Genomic DNA, 19749 nt, shown 5'->3' on the forward strand with positions numbered 1-19749 from the left:
TAACCTAAACCGACCTTACACTATTGCCTTGCGTTTGCCCACGACGAGACAAGAATTAATTATGTCACCCCTCCAGCGAAAATACCACACTTTCCAACCAAGCAATTTCAATAGTACAACGACTATTTGTAGTTCCACAAAAAACCAGGAGAGAAGAATGAAGTTTAAAGCTGAGCTTCACGTACAAAACCAATACAGAAGGGGGGTAACTGCATGAAAAGCAGCCACGAATGTAAACCGGTGCCCACAATGGCAGGAATGTATAAGTCCGAGAGGTTAAAGAGTGAGTTTGGCTATTTCTCACACTGTTAAATGTGTATGTACATTCTGTGCATATTCACCTCAGTGTTAAGAGGTCTTTTAATTTTTAACCAATGTACTGAGCTAATGATCGTAGAAAAACTCCTGCAACCTTGCCAGATGCTAAGAAATTTCATCAGCTTGATGAATACTGTCTAATGCACGGGTAAAAAAAAAATTCACGTTAAAAAAAGAAGAGCCTTTTCAAATATCAGTGTTTTTTTTCCAGCCCTCAAGACATTTTTACGAAATGTCAAACCCTAACTACTGTCCAACATGAAACGCTGCAGGTTCACATTCAAGTTTTAGGACTGGCCTTAAGATGGTTATCAGCCGTCAGTGTTAAAATGACACTTTCTATATACTGGAATGTAAATCCATGTACAGCATTGTCTTTCAACGTGAGCTTTAAGACTGGCAGATCTGACTTTTATAACACCTTGTAATAGCCATGTTGCAGTTTTACGCTTCTGAGAGCCGGTGTGGAATGGGTGGCATGCTTGCTCAGTGCTTCTAAGATACCAACACTGTGCATTGTGCATGAAACATATGACCCAAATTTTATTACCATGCCTCATGCACTGTGATACCACTGACATTGAAGACAGCTTAGCAAAATGTGTATCGTAAATGCATGTTGGTGATCATTGGAGTTAAAAAAGTGAGACATAAATATTGGGAAGTTCATAAAGCATTCAGAAAAGTTGGACTAATTCTAAATTCTGATCTCAACACACAATAAAGAAATTTTGCCAAAATTTGTCAGGAAATGCTTAAAGTATATATTACTTACTGTAAAGCATACACAGAAAATGTACATGGGCCCTTTTACATTATGCCAAATATGATCCACAGTGTCCTCTACATAAAGTATGTTCACTGACTTCAATTCACACTGCAGCTAACTAATATCTCTGGGCAAAAACAAATGCCTTTTGTCTGACACCTCTCACAGTGATCAATCTAGGAAATACTGGCAGTCTGAGCAATCACTAATGCTTTTTTGACTGGCGCTCAGGGCCAAAGCAATAAGACTTGCAACGCCATTTGTATTAGTCTGAGTGTTAAGTATTTTTTAACACATTTGTCACCAATATAGAACCAGAAAAAAGCTACACTTTAATAACTGGCTACTGCATCCGGTTACAAACCATATTTAAGGCGCAATGGGAAAGCAAGACTCCAGACCGTGCGTTAAAAAGTTGAGCGCATCCTGTTTTTTATACAGTTTTCATAATAAGTTTCTGTGCTTGCATTCTACAGTGACGTGTAGGAATTTCATCTTCAAATCCCGTTTGCGTAAGTCAGTTGGGTATGAAACTAAAAGGATAGCAGAGTATACGTATCCACAAATGTGTTATCTCCCCTAGACCTCGAGAATGTTGTCATGTAGTCATGCAGCAGTGCACACGCGTCTCGGGAGCGACCCCGCGCCCCTGAGATTACAGGCATAGCGACAAGAGGTGCCCAACTCAGGACCTCTGACACCGCGCTTGCATCTCGTTTACATCACTTGCTTAACAACTACTGGACATAGCAAATCACAGTTGCTCCCACCAATGCCATCCAATATTTGAACATCGTAAGTAAAAGGTTGGCCAATGCATGCATGTCGTTATATTAAAAAAAGAGTGCAATTTTTTATTTATTCAACAATATCGGGTCAACATGTTGGCCAAATGGACTTTGTGAAATCTCAGTATTTAAATACATACATTGGCAGAAAGTTTTGCATTTCTTACTATGATACCAACAATAATACGATGGTGTAATATAAATACTATAGTATTAACATATATTTTCACACCGGAAATGTATAGAATTATTGGAATTGCTGCTGTTTCCATTACATGTTTCAGCATGCATGTCACTCTTCTGTCAGGCACATACGAGTCTTAACTCTAAAGGCAAAGAGAACAATCACCCTCCTTTATAATGTTGTTTATACATACACATCGAGCAAATGACAGGTGTAGATTGCCATGCAATTTTCAGTTTAAAAGGTCAAGAGTCAGAGGTCGAGGTATCCATTTTCTGGGCTTATTAAACTGCCCGAAAACAAAACCTGTCCGCATACTCTTCTCTTAGAAATAAACGACGGTAATGACTCTGCTATCATCGCTGTTACCACCTTCACCATTAAATTCACTGTTTCTAAACCGCATACGTAGATTCAGGCAGTAACAAAGTGGCGAAGGAAGCACATTTCTCGTCTTGCCCCCTCACTCAGTACCCGACTGGTATGGATGCCCCCACCACCCGATCCGGTATCGCTTGCTCAGGTCCTCGAGGGCACTCAGGCTTCTTCACCACGTCAAGGCGGTGCTCCATTTAAGAAGACGGTGAATATATTTCTTTTACTTACATAATCATAAATGTACACATTGGGAAAAGCGGTTTCTTTAATGTGTATCTATGTAACAAAAAATGGTGGTCAAGTGGAGTAACCATTTTGCTGTTTCAACTCGTGTATTTTTGCAGGAGCACCAAAGCTTGAATAGATTATAGACTCCTTCATGATGACAAGCCTAATTGTCCATGTTTAATTCTCATAATAAGCAGCTAAGCACCAGCAAAAAATAACAGCTTAATACATCCTGTTAAGAATGAAACAATGAGCTAAGTGATAAACATTTAACTTGATCATTGACATAGGCAGACGAGTTCCGATTTTAATGGCACTATCGTTACAAATGTAAACAGTTGGGCAAACACCCCGCTGATTTCCTTTGGCACCGCTGTACCGTTATGCAGCTGCTTTGATTGTTTCAGAGCTGTCGGGGGTTCAATAGTCGACAAATGTTTGCTCACTGTGAAAACACAAGCGCTGCCAGTCCTTGTGAATATAAAGGGAAAATGTATGCTTCAGCAAAATAAACAGGTGTAACCAAAGTTAGACAGCGTTAAATGGCCATAACGAATGAGAAAAAAGTTAAGTGCACAGCGAGACATCTCAACTTCAAACAGAATTCACAACATGATGCAATTACGTGTTTAAAATGTGCGTGTATATATTACTGTATGCGACGTGACATCGGATAAAAATCTGACATAACTGCAGTATATATTTTATAAGAAAAGTTAAATGTTTAATGGAATTGGTTGCTATTTAGTGTAATTAACTAAGTAAGTCATAATAGGTAATGATGGCAACTGAAGACTGAAACATAATTTTAATAAGTAAATTGTATTTCTAAAGGCCACGTGTGCCAATTTGTAAACATGCCAAAAAATGGTTAAATGTCATATACTATATTAATGTGCACGAAACTGGGAAACTTTGATAAAGAGGCACATGCAACCACATATTTAACAACAAAAAACAATACGGTAATTGAAAGCAAAGTATTCACGTTTCACATATAATGTGCACAATATCTATGCATTCAAGGTGTCACCACCAGATCGGGTCATGAAATCGGATTTGCACAATCCTTCACCAATCTGATCTTGGCAGTACGGGAGATTGACTGAGCAAAGCTGTTGCTGAGTGAGCATCCTGCGAGGATGCGCAGAAACAGTGCCCCAACTTTAGTCTAATCGTCTCGAATGCACAGTACCCTCAATGTACATTATTGCTCTCCAATTGCTTTATATGTTAATTAACCGTTGCATTTCTACAGTTCTTGTATTATTATTTCAGTAGTGTATGTGCGTGTAAGTATCTGTTATTTTACTCGTACAATATTATTACGGTATTCTATTTTTATACTATTTATTAAATTGCCTATTACTACAAGTCTGGGAAGGAGAGGCGGCATAGTGGTAAGCGCATGGGGAAGCCTTCATCCAGTAGTTAATTGCCAATAGCTGTAAATTATGAGTCTAAAATCCAATCAAATACTGACCGATTTTGAACCGATTACATGACATCGTGGGTCAAATTGGATTTGTTTGGTGTTTTAGTTATTTTCAAGAGAATCCGGGCCACTTGATCGCTCAAAAAACCCTAACTGTATACCTCTAATATTCAAGTTTTTGTTGAGTACTGCTATGATTCCTCAAAGGCTTTATTGAAAGCCTGCAATAAAATCAGACCGTACAAACTTTAGGCATGAATGACATTAGGCACATGCACACAATACAGTGCATAAAGAAATAAATAAATGAGTGCCGAAGGTGCATTTGTTTGCAAAGACGAAATCAAGTGCATACTGTGATTGCGCACAGCATTATCCCAATTTCATGGCAGCGTCGCGGGTGCATGCGATGCTCTGTGGGAAAGCGTGGCCCGCGCCTGTGTTTAGAGAGGCTGAAGTCTAGAGTGAGGCGGGTGCAGCTCCGGCTGCTCCTTTGTGCCACGATCTTTTGACACGGAGCCATTAAACAGCATAAGGCAGCTTCGGTACAGTTGTTTAGACAGCTGCCCCTAGTTACCATAGTCTGCATCTCACCAACAAATCGCGTGGCTTCATCCGAACAATCCTGGCCGATTTCAAAGCGAGTTTACATCCAGGTGACTGTTTTTAATTAAATTGTGACAATTCAAGCCTAACAAAAATAGTGCGAAAGTAAAGCTCGAGACATGAGCTTTATTCTTTACCAGGTACGAGTCCATTTTCACCAGCACGCACTGACCAGCATGGTGAAATATGTTCAAACAACCCCCACGACCGACAGGGTGTGAGGAGGCCTTCATCCAGCAGTAGATTAACGAAGGGGTGTAGATTATTACACCATTATTATGAAGGGCCCATTGGGTCCGAATGTCTGCCTCTATTTCAATGTAGATCACTGCAACTATTGTATGCGTCACTATTGAACATTAACAATGGGAATAAACCCTGGTCATTGAGCGTTAATAGGGATTCCACATCAATGTGTTATAGCAGACATTACCCTCAACATATAACACTGTACTTGAATGCAGCAATGCCACAAAGGTAAAACATGACATAATTCACATAATGTACTGTATATTAAACCTTTATACATTTCTTGACACAAATGAATGTTACTTTTTTCTGAATGGAACTTTGGTCTTACCATAAAGTTCCGCTTAGCGGGACTGCATGTTTCACTGCTTGACAGAGAAGAAGACCAATTCAACGTTTAACATTTCACAGACCCCCTTGGGTGGCATTACCCAGCTCTCCCTTGTGACCACAAATCAGCAGGTGGGGCTGGCAGGGAGGCTCATTCATCTGCTTTCCCAGTCTGCACTCGAGTTATTTCAAGCACAGCAGCAGAATCCAGCCAGGAGCACACATCCATGTCCATCGCCTATGTTTCCTTTACAAATGTTTAGACAATGCATGGCAAAAAAACGCTGACAATGTTGTGCTAAGGTTATAATTAGAGCAGCTACGGACCTATTTTGAGGTAAAGAGTTTACACATGTTATTCATAAAGCATGATTCTAAATACACGTTATGTATACGGCACAAATGAATGCATTTATGATAATACAGGTTTCCATTAGCCCCTCATTACCATATATATAAATGGATCGTGATGATTATCGAGAACAAACATAATGGACAATTCAGAGGTCAACAACCAATTGCGCAAGCTGGATCTTGGAGAGAAAAAAAATGTTATATAATTGATCACATACATACTAGAATCTAGAAAATCAAAATAAATATTAAATGCTATTATGCCGGGCTTTTTTATATAGCACTATAAAATTGTATTTGATTAAGTAGAAAAGTATGCAGTCATCCAGACTCTTGCATATCTAGGCCTAAATAAACACAGTATATAGAAATATTAAAAACCACAAAAATGGAACGACACTGATCTCTCATGTCAAAATAACTTAATATGCGTCAGAAGAGTAGTCAGGCAAGTAAATATACTCTTTTCAAGCCGGTTTACATGAGAAGATTTGATTGGAAATGTAACAGGTACAGGAAGTTATTGAAGAACTTAATAAAGAAGGCTGGAAAGTTGTGCTCAAGATGAATATTAGCATGCAAAACAAGTTGACTGAATAAAAGACGATTGTTGGAGGGACGCAACTGCAAACCACTCCAGGGTATATGTCAATGGCAATTTTTTTAGAGTGGATCATCAAAATTATTCAATAAAGAAGTGAGCAAGAGCAGGGTGGAGTTCCTAAAGAATGTTTTATTTGGTCATGAACAGCCACGTACCAATCTGACTAAAAAGTAAAGTTTTCCATCAGATAATATTGCTCGCCATGACACATGTATTACACGCATGATTTATAAAACTTAAAAAAAGAAACTAAAACATTCACAAATAAGTTTGGAGACATGCATGCTGGGAATTACACGAAGAGACATGGATCAAAGAACAAATGCAAATTTAAAACATCGTATAGACTGTTAAGGAAAGTCAGAGGGCTGGTGAAGGACACTGACTAGAGGAGATGATGACTGATAGAAGAGATTAGTGATGAAATGGCAGCCAAAAGAGGGGACATACCCGAGAGGATGGCCACCGTGGAGTCTGTGGGGAGAACAAGGGAGGCCTTATACAGCAGTGGATAGATCATGACTGACGATGGATAGGATAGAGTGGCTTTGGTGAAGCAGCAGCCACTACAATTGCAAAACGTAGAGTTCAAGTTCCAGTCGTAGTCACAGTCCATCGTTTCTCTGGGGCTGGGGTCAGAGATGATGATCACCAAAACTTTTAGTGATCTTAATCAATGTCTCCAATTAACCGTCCTGTATTAGTAATGTGAAACATTACGATAATATGTAAGCCACAACAAGGTGTTTCTGCTTATGCTTTCACTGCTGTTGGAGACGTTAACACATGACAGAAGAGGGCGAGATATTTTATCTTCTTTGGTTCTTTCGGTAAAGTCACGTAGAATGAGAATAAAATAATAAATTGATAAAATAAAATAACACAATAGTATTCTCACGACGTTTCGGCCACAACACAAGCGGCCTTCATCAGGTGAAGGGGGCGAGACTGTCTGGTAGGACAGCGCTGGAGTGAGAGAGCCACGTTCAGATCACGGCTTTTAAGCTGTGTGAGAGGAACAAAGAGCCTTGACACAGGAATTAGCATAACATTTAGCATTGAAATGGCTGAATGATTAGCTTGTGACTGGTCACAGAAATAGCTATGTTAAAAGTTAAAGCATACACATCCGCAGAGGCACCCATTGTTAAAAGGATGTGTATGCTTTAACTTTTAACATAGCTATTTCTGTGACCAGTCACAAGCTAATCATTCAGCCATTTCAATGCTAAATGTTATGCTAATTCCTGTGTCAAGGCTCTTTGTTCCTCTCACACAGCTTAAAAGCCGTGATCTGAACGTGGCTCTCTCACTCCAGCGCTGTCCTACCAGACAGTCTCGCCCCCTTCACCTGATGAAGGCCGCTTGTGTTGTGGCCGAAACGTCGTGAGAATACTATTGTGTTATTTTATTTTATCAATTTATTATTTTATTCTCATTCTACGTGACTTTACCGAAAGAACCAAAGAAGATGAATCATTGCAGTCACGAAAGCTTTAAATCGAGATATTTTAGTTTTTGTTTTTATGTAAACACAGGTGAAGTTGCATGTGAATCAGCATGGCTGTATCATTGTGAAAAAAGGAGAAAAGCAACAGTTCCAAGCCATTACGATTATACGTGGCAGTCCTAAATTGCACAGCCAGTGACAGGTTGGAATGGTAGACTTAACAGAAGAAATGTGTCTTGAACGTGACACTGCTAGAAAGAAAAAAAGATTTCAGCACATCCATCTAATCCAGTTGTCTCTGGAATGCATACACTGCTCACTCATAATTCTATGGTAATCTGGCTTTCGTGAAGCATCCGGTCAACTTGCGTATTAGCTTCGCAATAACGTAAAGGCGCATAATCGAATTTCACCACATGTTGTGTAACAGGTCGTTGGGTGTTTAAATATGTATGAGACCCCCATTGAATAAAAGTGAAACGAACTCTAATCCTGCTCATATTGTACCAAATTCCCTTGCAAAATAAACCAAATATGAGACTTTAGTGTGTGATCATGGCTAAGGTTAAGCATGTTTAACTTGTATCATGAACAATGTCACATACATTCATGATCCCACAGTAAATATCTCACAATAATTACACGATGATGTTTTTGTTTAATTTTTACAATGGCACCATTTAAACCACAGTTTCTACAAAGATTCTTATAAATGTGACAATTCTACAAAATTCACGTTTGTCTGAAATGTATTCACGAGATTTTAATCTTGTCACTCAGTGACCACTATAGCAACTCTTCACGCTATTGGCTACTTCCAACAAACCACAGTGAAAGAATCGTGCACGTCCTCTACTGCTACCTAGTTGTGCTGTAAGAGTGTTAAGGTGCGCTAGCAGCTTTACAATTCCATTTACAATTAAAAAGCAACGACTTTCACACCGCAGATGTAAAAAAATAATAAATGTCCCTATGCTTGCTTCAGCATGCTCACTGGAATGGGCACTGGCTATGCTGAAATATGATAAAGCGCCAAAGGCTAAAATACCTAACACACCTTCGAATTATACTTATGTAGTCACTAATGTAAAGGATACCTATGTGTAATATACCTTTATGTTACGGTATTAGAAAACACTAGATCGTGCATTGTGCTGACTCAACAAAGGTATAACTTTCATTCTATGATGATAAATATCCTGGACTTCACAGACATATTTATATTTTCTTGACTACAGCATGAAACACAATTAAAGTACTGTGAGAAAAAAATTGCCTCCGTAAAATTGGGTTTCTGAACAGCTCTGCAGTGAAGACTTAACATTTATTTATTTTAATATGTTTGACACATACTGTATACACAGTACTCTGTGTGGAACGAATGATGACATGGCAGCTGAAAAAGTAAATACCCGCAAGAAAGGGTGATCAAAGGTGGAAAAAATCGCACAAATAAAGCCATGAGCGGTGGAAATATAGTACAATACAATCATGTGCAGGTCCTCATCCAAAAGTGCAGAGAGAATGGATTTTGATGCCACTGTAATGTTATAATTACAAACACACATACTATAATTACATATACACAACATACTAAATTTGACTTAATTTCACTTTCTATCTTAATGTGGAAAAAGTGGGAATACTGTAAAGGGTCAGTGCACTTCAAACAAATCCAACCTCTGCACCTTCCAGAGTCCTTGTGATTACCAACGTCGGATCCCTGCATTAGAAGGCTACAGAGGTCACAATCCTTAGAACTCTCAAGAATTCTGTTCATTTCAAAAAGAGAAAAAATATGTCACAAATCTCAAGCTGACCACAGTGACGGTGTTTAAAAGCGTAACCTTTGTAAAGATTGCTTTTCAGACAACCTACAAAGCAAATTTACATCTACAGTGCCCAGCATTAATTATTGCATTATCTTACAATATAAAGTTATTTGCAACTTTTGCTTAATTACAATGATTCTTGAAACTTGTTTCACATACATGCGTTCTTGTTTCACACAAATATGTCCACTGTGTCATTGTATAGTCCTGTAAAGAATTTGATAGTCTCAGGAAATCCATCCCTAGCATCTGCATAAGCAATGTAAGCTCTGCTTGCTCTCTTACACTTTCAATTAGAAGTTGCTTATGAACAAACAAAGTTGAAACGTTCAAGATACAATTTAATTTGCAGATAGCCACTTGAAGGTTTATTAAAGTTTACACTAATGCAAGCACACACTAATTCTTAAAGCCACTTCAACTTGCAGGGTGGCCTTGCTAGGTATCGCAAATTGGTATTTCACAGGCTTCACAGGTCAATGATCATTGACTCTGGAAGCTCAGGATCGGAGACCATTAAAGTTTTCTTGATGAGCCCAATGAGGTTAACGCCTTAACTAGGTTTTATGTAGCCAACCGAGTGGCCTAATCATACGTGGAAAATTGTAGGAGAAGTTTTTTTTTTAATGCTCGACGTGTTTCTTAACACCTGAAGTTAAACTACATCTTATTAATGAATTCGATCTTGCCATTTTGAATCACCAGGTTTAACCTGGGTATAATTTGAAGACTGTGTTCCTTTGCAACAAAAAATGAGACACCTGGTTTTTTTGCAAACACCCCCCAATTTACCCGAGTCTGGAGTCAACCACTGCTCTCCCAGAGATGTATTTAGTAGTTTTATGTTAATGTGAAAATGGGTTTCTTTGATGCCTCTCAGGTGGAGATTTTCTTTAAAAATGAGAACGTAATGAAAGGCAAGTGTCAACAAAGATAACAGACTTGAGTCTCCCACACTTATTTAGTGGTTTACAGCATTCCTGTTATTCCCTTTTATCAAGCAGAAAATGTGCAGGTTAACATCAGCCCTTTTATCTTTTCACACGCTTAGAGTCGTTGATTAAAATAAGTATATATCAAACAAAGATATAATCTGAGGCATGCGCTAAGTTTTAACTTTTTTGCCTGGCAAAAACTTTATGAAATAACATTCCAAAAAACCCCCCCTACAAATAAGAAGATGAAGCACCATTCATTTTAGTACATTATCTATTCCAGCTGGGCAATCATCACAAATCTTAGCCTGAAAAAACTATTTCATTCTGGGAATCAAATACCATTCTAAGTAGAATCGTGGCAGGGCTGTATCGCTATGAAATAAAGATTAAGTGTCATTATATTACCTTACCCAAACCATACAATTGCATTGACACAACGTAATTTGGAAAGAAAATCTGTTTCGCAAAGCAAGCCTGCATTCAAATGTAAAGCATTGGGATGAATGCTGTTGGTTTATTCACTCATATCATAAAGAACGCTTTTATTTAACATTTCCATTTTAAAGCACGCAGGTTTTGCCTTTCTAAGTACCTGAGACTGCACACCTGTTTCTGTAACCATAACTAACATATTGTCGTTGTTCCATGTGGTCCATTGAGAAGGAGCAGCAGAGGATGTCAGGTACAAATACAGGTCTCCTGGAAGGGTAGAGATAACTTGTATGTGATATTACGGTTGTCCCTTTGTATCGTATAATTATCATTCACAGTGCTTGGGCAGAGAAAGAGTACTGTACTGCTAAACTAAACGGTGTGTGATTTTAATGTTGAATATTGTATTCTACATTTAGTTTTATGGTCAGTACTTTGAGTGTCAGAAGAAACAAGACATATTATCCCTCATTGTCAGCCATAATCTATCCACTGCTGGAGGAGGGCCTTCCCAAAGTCATCACACATCCTCATTGTCTCGCAATGTGACAATCCATCTATCTCCCGCACATTATCTGATTTCATTGCTCCATCACCGTGGAGTCTGTACACTCTGGCATGTTCCCTCCTTTGGCTGCCAGTACCTTCACAAGTTTTGACCATCTGCCATTATCGCATATGGCAATATGCCCTGCCTAAGTCCCCTTCATTTTCTTAAGCCAGTAACTCAATGTCTTTCATTTGTTCTCGAATGCATGTGTTCCTCTGTCTGTCAGTGTATTTCCAAGTACTGTGTGCAATTCTCCACGCATCATCTTTGTGCATTTTTCTGCTTTTTTATTGATGTATTCGTCAATGTCCATATTTCAGATCAATGTCATAGCAGGTCAAATGCAATGATTACAAACTTTATTCGTGCAATGATTACAAACTTTATTCTTGCAATGGCACTCCAACCTACTGGTTCGCCTCTTTATCTTAATAATAACATAGCCTAATGTTACGCAATTTTTTTTATTTCTCAAGACCGTAAATCACATTATTCGAAATCTAAGCAAGCCATAACATCGTGCCAAACCTAAGATGTAAAACATGCAAAAACATGATTTAATTGACACTTGTTTCGAGCGGAGTTGAGCCAAAATTCTTTTTTTTCTAACTGTTGTTAAAACCGCCGGGCCCCTTCCCTCACAGATCAGTTGGAGGGGCCTGTTAAACCACCACCTGAAAAAGGTAACAAAACTAAAATACACATTAAATTAACAAAGCTACACGTTCGTAGTCACATGAAGCCGACCAGCTGCACTACAAATACCCGAATGATGTAAAGTTACAATCATCCATCCCATGTATATTCTCAAGTATACATCATTAAATACGGTTTAAGCGTATTCTGCTGAGTAAGTACTTCATGAGAAGCCGATCCATTTTTGTTCGCTGAACAGTTGGCACACCACCTTGTGTTTACATGAACTAAGATCGCTGTCTGTTGAGCACCAAACATTAGAGTCCAGTTCACACAGTGTATTGGGCAGTAAACACTGCCTGGTGTAGCTTCCTCTTCACTTTTCGCGTTGTTGTGGCAATCCGCCTTAATATTCACCCAAGGCATTCACCCACGCATACAGAGCGAGCGCATCCAACAATACACCTCCAACTGGGCCAGCCTTCACACCAAATTAATTCATTAGTACTGGAACATAAACAAATTTTATTACATGACCTAGCACTATTGTAAAAAAAAAGTTAAGTATTCTGAGGCGCCGTTAGACGTGTGGCAAATATGCACTAAGGTTAGTATATAAATGGAGACGATCATATTCATAAGTTGAAATTTTTTTTCTACTTTTCTTATATTACTTTCGACAGAGCTGCATAAATATTTGTCACAGCAAATGTATTTCACTTTATATACATGGTACTGGTTTATGGATGGCGCAATTATTAGCGCACTGCACCATTAATCCGGTGATCCGAGTTCGATATCCAGTCACAGCTGACATCAGTGGCGATTGATGTGGATTTGAGCACTCCCACGTCACCATAATGCACTGACCAGCATGGTGAAGTATGGTAATACAGCCATCATGACTGACGTAAACTAAAAAACGTAACTTTTTTTTTACTATAAAATATATTATATAGCTCTTTTTCAGAAACGACCTGGTCACAAATGATAGCTGAACAAAGTGGTTTGTCATGTATACATTTATAGCAGCCACATACTCTAAACGTATGTTTCTAAATGTGGAGGGAAAAACCGGAGGAACCGGAGAAAAATCCACGTGACCACGGGGAGAACATGCAAACTCCAAATATATAAGCATCAGGGTTGGGATCGAACCCACGACCTCCTGTATACCACGCAAGGTAGTTAACATTGCAACTGCAGCACCGATGACATGGGGGATGAAATTCATCCAGCAGTGGACTGACAAAGGGATGCAAAATTGCTGGTGGAGTGAAACTATAAAATGCCATGTAGTTTTAATTGTATTCCTGTCACAAAATCAAAGTGCCTGAAATTGGTTCTCTCAATTGAGGTGCATAACGTGCTATTCATACCAAATATTTTGGCAAAAATAAGTGTTCTTTGAAAATAAGAGTGATTAGCTTGATGACAAGTCCACACAGTTTGTGTAACCGCACCCCTGTCCCACAACTTTACTTTGAAAACGATCTTTTTCCCACTTGAGCACCTTGTTCGTCGGCCTTGTCACGAGGCTCACATGAGGTCAATGGCTCCTCTCGGGACTGCCATGGCCAAGGGGCCAATCAGACACAAGTACCGAGCGGCATTCCATCGCTTTCGGACATGTGCCACAGGCGACAGCCAAAACAAAAGCAGCACAGTTTTACCCTTTGTCCACAGCCCCGAGGCTTACAGTACATGTGCTGGGCACGGATGAAAGGTGCTGGGGAAAGTTCTGCACAAAAAAAGATCGTGGTCTTTGCAAAGCATTTTAAACGGTTTACATTCCCCATGACAATCTTACACATTTGTTTAACCAAGCATTTTTTGTTGCAACTGCATAGTTATGATTTGTGCAAAAAAGTTAATGTTACAGTGAATTACTGTTCATCAGAAACTATATTTTTGTATCAACACAATATTTCACATTTTATAATTTCTTACAGCAATTACATTTGTGAATGTAAACATTTATTATATTTTACAATGCAGCATATTGGATGATAGATTACCAGGTAAAACAAAAACTTGTTATGCCAGTGCCTCAAAAAGTAATCTAAAGATTTCGTGCAGAGTTAAGGACAAGCAGCCAAGCAAGCGTTTTGTGAACTCTGAAAAACCCAGGTGTGTCTCATTCTCTGGCAGAGTTCCAACCATCTGAGTCTGTAGGCACTAACGGGGCATTCATACCTGGGCCAGCTTTTAGGTTCCACCCCTATACGAACAGCCGTTGGGCATGTTAACCCAGCATTATTCCTGGATACAAACTCAGACATTCCTGTCTATGGTTTAGTAATCGCTTTACCACATCTGTCCAACCTGACGGTGGTGAACATCATCAGACATTCCGCTCACTGTGCTGTGTGAAACTGCCCCCATTGAGTTTAGTTACACATGTATTCTTCTCATTTAAGTATAGGTTTGATTACGTAAACAATAACAATTTTCAGCATGGCCTTTTGCTTTGCACATTTTAGGGAAGGTCCTTACCAATTGAAACCATGTTCAGGCTAGATTAACTCATATGCACACTTTTTGCGATATAAGATCGCATCATTGGGCAGTACAAGCAAATAAATGAATGCAACTCGTCCAACAGACTGCTCATTGTGAGCACATGAAATTAAGAGCATTTGCCAATTGTTAGCGTGTGGAATTACTTCTGAAATTGGCACATCAGTGTTGCCCTAACTCCTGATTCAGCAGCAAGAAGGATGTGAAGAGGGTGGCCCGCTGAATGAATGCACTGAGTCCAGGACGGGATTAGATGAAACCAAAGCGGTACCGGGACATGCGATGCCCTGCTGAACAGCGGCCAGAATGCATGGAGCTCACCCGTTCGCTCTGACCATACACATGCACTGAGGCATAATTGAGGCGCTTTACATTTTACACTTTTTACCCACGAGTTTCATTCGAGAGAAAAGCTGTATGCTTTACCAAGCGCTATTGACATTCTCACGAGTAACGGAAAATGAACAAAGGTTTATTATCAGAAAGTGAAAAAAAAAACATTTGTTATTATTTTAGGAATCTCTTACGAAGTTTCAAATATCCCGGTGCATTTAAATTGGCATCTTAGAACAGGAGAAGGTCATGTGTTTATTTACTTAAGGCATGAGAACAAAATGGGAGGTGGAGGGGATGGCGAGGTAGGGACTTGCGTTTTAAGCTGAAAACCTCTTAAACATTATTACTCTCTTCAGTCTCTGTACAGTGTAGGCTTATTAAAAGTGTAAACATCACTTTGCAGCGCCCGTGTAATGCAGACACCCAAAGGTAGGAGCCATGACCCGGCCTGGTGACCAGCCGCGTCCATTCACTCAAAATTCCGTAAACACAAGTGCACATGAATTCATATCTGCATAGGCAGATTAGCGGGCACGTAATGGCCTTTTTTTCACAAAAATGTCCCCCACTTTAGTAGGTGGGGGAAATTCCACATGCCTTTGGCGGTGACCAGAATATACACAGGACAGACACAAATACAGTAGACTGCTACGATAGAGCACAAACATTACAATCCTGCTCTGGACTCTGGAAATGCACCCGCACGGAGATGACGACAGCACGAGGAGGCTTCATCCAGCAGTAGATAGAACACGGTTTACGATATGTTATACGCGGCATTTATACACTGAAGTACTATCGACAATTTATGTTATCCAGTTCAATACTACGGCGCTAAGCAGTTAATCGTAAGTGCACAGAGGCCATGGGAAACCAATATCGCGCAAACGTTTACACGTGTGACAATGAGATAAAATGTGGTGTATATGCACGTGGCTGTAGTCACTACACCAACAATCGTCGATTGTCCCGTACTCGCAGGTCACAGCTCGCGTTGATTTGAGGTTGCAGCAGACTAGTAAGGGAGGAGTTGCTGGGTCGTTGCGTTGGAAGTGTGATCGAGGGGTGGTCTGTGGAATTGGTTTTGGGTACCGAGGTCGCGGGAGTTCGTGGGAGCCCGTGGTCTGGGGAGAGTGGCTGATGGGGACCCAACCTGGTGCGAAATGCACGGAAAAAAGGTGCATATGGTGCTGTGTATGTGTGTAGGGTGGTGGGTGCTCGCCAAAAGCACTTGCTCCAACAGTCTGTTAAGGCTATACAGGGGATCTTTATCTTTGGGTGCAGAGTCCGAGGAGCTGCGTGTGCAGGGTGCTGGCCGTGTGTGCAGAGTCCTGGGTGTTTATGTGGGGCGGTGTGTGTGTGTATGTCGGGTGGTGGGTGTAGGGATCTGTGGTGGTGTCTTGTGTTGGATGCATTGTCCTTACCTGGGGAGTGGTAGTGTAGCGGTGAGCGCGCTGCGCTATGAACCCGGCTCACGGCCAACACCAGTGACGATTATCTGAATCGATCCTGCCCCCCCGGCCCCCCTAGGTCGACTCAACCTCAAATGAATACCTGTTGCGGTGTGTATACATTGTCACGAGGGAGACAAAAGGCAGCCGGGCGTGGTGCTGGCCACCTCAGTTCAGTTCATTTATTAGGTATAGCCCTGTGAGCCATTCGGCTCTTGAATCGAGTGCAACCGCAACAAACAAAAACATGAACGAGAAAACATCTTAAAGTGACTACGCGCAACGGAAATATCCAGGGGGGAAAAAAACCCCAGCAAAGTCTTCCAGAAAAAGCACCGTATTTCGACTTTCATAGGTGCTCGCTAACAGCACTTGCCCCTACACTCTGTTAAGGCTATACGGGGGATCTTTTTTTATTTGTAGGGACCTTTTTTTATTTGTAGGGACCTGTGGTGTTGTCTCGTGTTGGATGCCTTGTCCTTACCTGTGCGCTGTGGAGCCGCGTGTCGGACGAGGCACGCGGGGAGGAGCAGCAGCAGCAGCCGCCAGCAGCTCGGCCACCTGCGCAGCCGATAAATTTTCACGGAGCGAGAAAAAAATCCACCCCGACCACCACACTACGGTTTAACGATCGCGCACGCAGTGCTAATTGAAAGAAATTCCCCATCCAACTTTACACCCGCACGGTGGTCTTGCAGAAGAAATGGGGCGAATGCGGTTCTTCGGTGATTGTGACACTTGTAATTATACAAATGAAGATGGTGAATGGAGGTGTTGAACAGTGGTGGTGAATGGTGATGGTTATTCTCACCAGCGAGCCATGATGAACCAGCTCCGTGCAGGGCTGATGCTCGGTGCTGCTGCTGCTGATGATGATGCTGATGATGCCTTTTGTGAAGCGGGGCGGCTTCTCCCCTCCCGCTTCGGGGTGGAGACTCAGTTCCGTACGTGCGCGCCCCTGTCCCAGCTTGGGAAATCCGAACAATCACGCACACTCATACACTCACACGGGAGCGCACAGACACGCACACAAATAGACACCACCGCACCCCAAAACAAAGACAAAGACCCACCCCCCCCCCCCCGTATAGCCTTACCAGACTGTTGGGGCAAGTGCCGTTAGCGAGCATCTATTAAGGCCGGCAGAGCACACGCGGGAGTAGCTGGCCAGCACCACGCACACCGCAACAGGTATTCATTTGAGGTTGAGTCGACCTAGGGGGTGGGGGCAGGACCGGTTCAGATAATCGTCACTGATGTTGACCGTGAGCTAGAATCGAACTCGGAGCGCCCGGGTTCGTAGTGCAGCGCGCTCACCGCACGTACGCACGCACACACCATGTATACACCTAGCACGCGTGCACGCGTACGGATACGGAGTGCGTAAGGCTATACTAATCACACGCGCATATACCTTGTCCACGCGTGGGTGTGCACACGCGCACTTGATGCTGCCTTCACCTGCACACGTATTGTGGGTGTACGCGTGCATGCACAGCTGTACTGCAAACACTGCCCACGCCATCCGTGTACTGTATTGGCAAGTACATAGGGGTCCATATTTTCCAAAATTCTAAAAGTACCCGCACGTTATGAAATTACTCAATTGGAATGACACATAGCAATCATCGCCTCCTACTGGCTTTTCACACCTGATGATGGATGCTTGTGTTGTGCCCGAAACGTCATGATTTATTTTATTTTATACCTACGTGACTTTACCGAAAGAACCAAAGAGTATGGATTCCTGCAGTCACGAAAGCTTCAAATCAAGACTAATGTCCGTTTGCAGACCAGGTGATGAGCCACCTTGTGCCGCACAGGGACAGATGCCGCTGGGGGTGCCCTTTCAAATGTTTGAGATGAGATATTTGTCAACAGCACACTGAGACACCCCGGCGTAAAGGGTAGCGCTATGTAAAAAAAAAAACCTAATCGTTATTGTTTTCTACAATATATAGATACTCAGCTCACCTGTATGACGCGATACAATTTGAATACCCACATGCACTGTGCGGAGCACGGTCATGAGCGTTCTGCTAACTCGCGCAAAGTGCAGTTCCCTTTCAAAGTTTTGAGACTAAACACAGGGTCGATGACAGCGTCACGTATTTTTGTCCGCTTTATCTAACAAACTTTATTATTGTCAGTTTGTCACGCATACGCCTTTCAAGAAATAGGTACAGTAGACAATTCCGTGGATTCATACCAAGCACATTTAGCACAGGGGTGGTGTGTTGGCACAGTGGCTTGGAGAATGTACTTTGACCCTACTATCTAAGTTCAATTCCTGGCCATGGCTAATATTAGTGGTCAGTAATGATATCTGAACTGGCCCTGAACACTCCCTGTATTACCCAGCACTGCTCATCGTGGTGGGGTATGGTTAAACAAATCCCATAACAAAAATGTGTGAGGTGACCTTCATGTAGACGTACATTACATTGCATAAGTACAAAGGCTGGTATTTTGCATACTTACTTGTACGTATGAACGATTTTTTTTGTCTTACATATGCTCTGCTGCAAGGTGCCCGCTAAAACAGTGAATTCGTTTCTTTAAATCAGACGAGGGCCCATTGAGACACATGCTTTTACCACGGAGACCTGGGTAAATAAACCACACCTTTTCTCACAGGGCAATAATACTAATAATGCCGCTTGAGCGCTTAGTGCCCGTTGCAAGTGTTCGATGTTTAAAGCCCATAATGAAGAGACGAGCAAAGCCTTTACCATTTGTTGAAAGGCTATGGAATTATCTTTCCCTGCTGTATACTTACGACCTGTAGCTTTGTACCTAATTTAAACTAGTCGCTGTGCGCATGTGAGCATTACGTTTTGCCCATGTTATCATCATCAGCCATACCCAACCAGCTGCTGGATGAAGGTCTGCCCAAACAACAGCAATTTCTCACGATCCTGCGATGCAATAATTCACCAAGCACCTGCGCACAAACCGGTTTCGTTGTTCCTTCTCGGTGTATGTTCTCTTGGATGCGTTATTATTCTTGACCATTTGCCATCAATCCTTCCAGCGACGTGTCCTGCGCAAGCCCACTATTCTTAATAGTTTGTATAATTTAATTAACCTGCGTATATTGTGCACGGGTTATGCAATTTAAACTAGAAAATGTCCCCTTTTTACACACTTTTATTATAATTACAAACTTTTATTATTATCACATACTTATATTGAAGTTACCGTGTTGTCTGCTTATAGTCTTTGTATTATTTGACACTTCATAGATCCAGATCTGCAAAGCTTCACGAACTGAAATTTTGACTCGCCTCGCGTGGCAATTCAAGTGGGTGGCTTGCATAAAGAAACTTAGACATATAGAAAAGATGCCACCCACTTTTAT

The 19749-nt window shown here is 41.2% G+C and overlaps 1 protein-coding gene across 1 annotated transcript in view; it reads right to left on the reverse strand.

Moving 5' to 3' along the window:
- Nucleotides 1-17373, reverse strand: part of LOC116947640 (uncharacterized) — a 53862-nt gene extending 36489 nt beyond the window's left edge. The window contains exons 1-2 of the mRNA XM_032963625.2: nt 17200-17373; nt 16873-16949 (exon numbers count right to left, since the gene is read on the reverse strand). Coding sequence (XP_032819516.2) covers nt 16873-16949; nt 17200-17210 — 88 coding nt within the window. The 5' untranslated portion in view covers nt 17211-17373. The remainder of the gene's footprint in view (nt 1-16872; nt 16950-17199) is intronic.
- Nucleotides 17374-19749: the final 2376 nt, after the last annotated feature.

The sequence above is a fragment of the Petromyzon marinus genome, chromosome 2, assembly GCF_048934315.1.
Source record: "Petromyzon marinus isolate PM22_M1 ecotype Great Lakes invasive population chromosome 2, UKy_Petmar_22M1.pri1.0, whole genome shotgun sequence".
Classification (NCBI taxonomy): domain Eukaryota; kingdom Metazoa; phylum Chordata; class Hyperoartia; order Petromyzontiformes; family Petromyzontidae; genus Petromyzon; species Petromyzon marinus.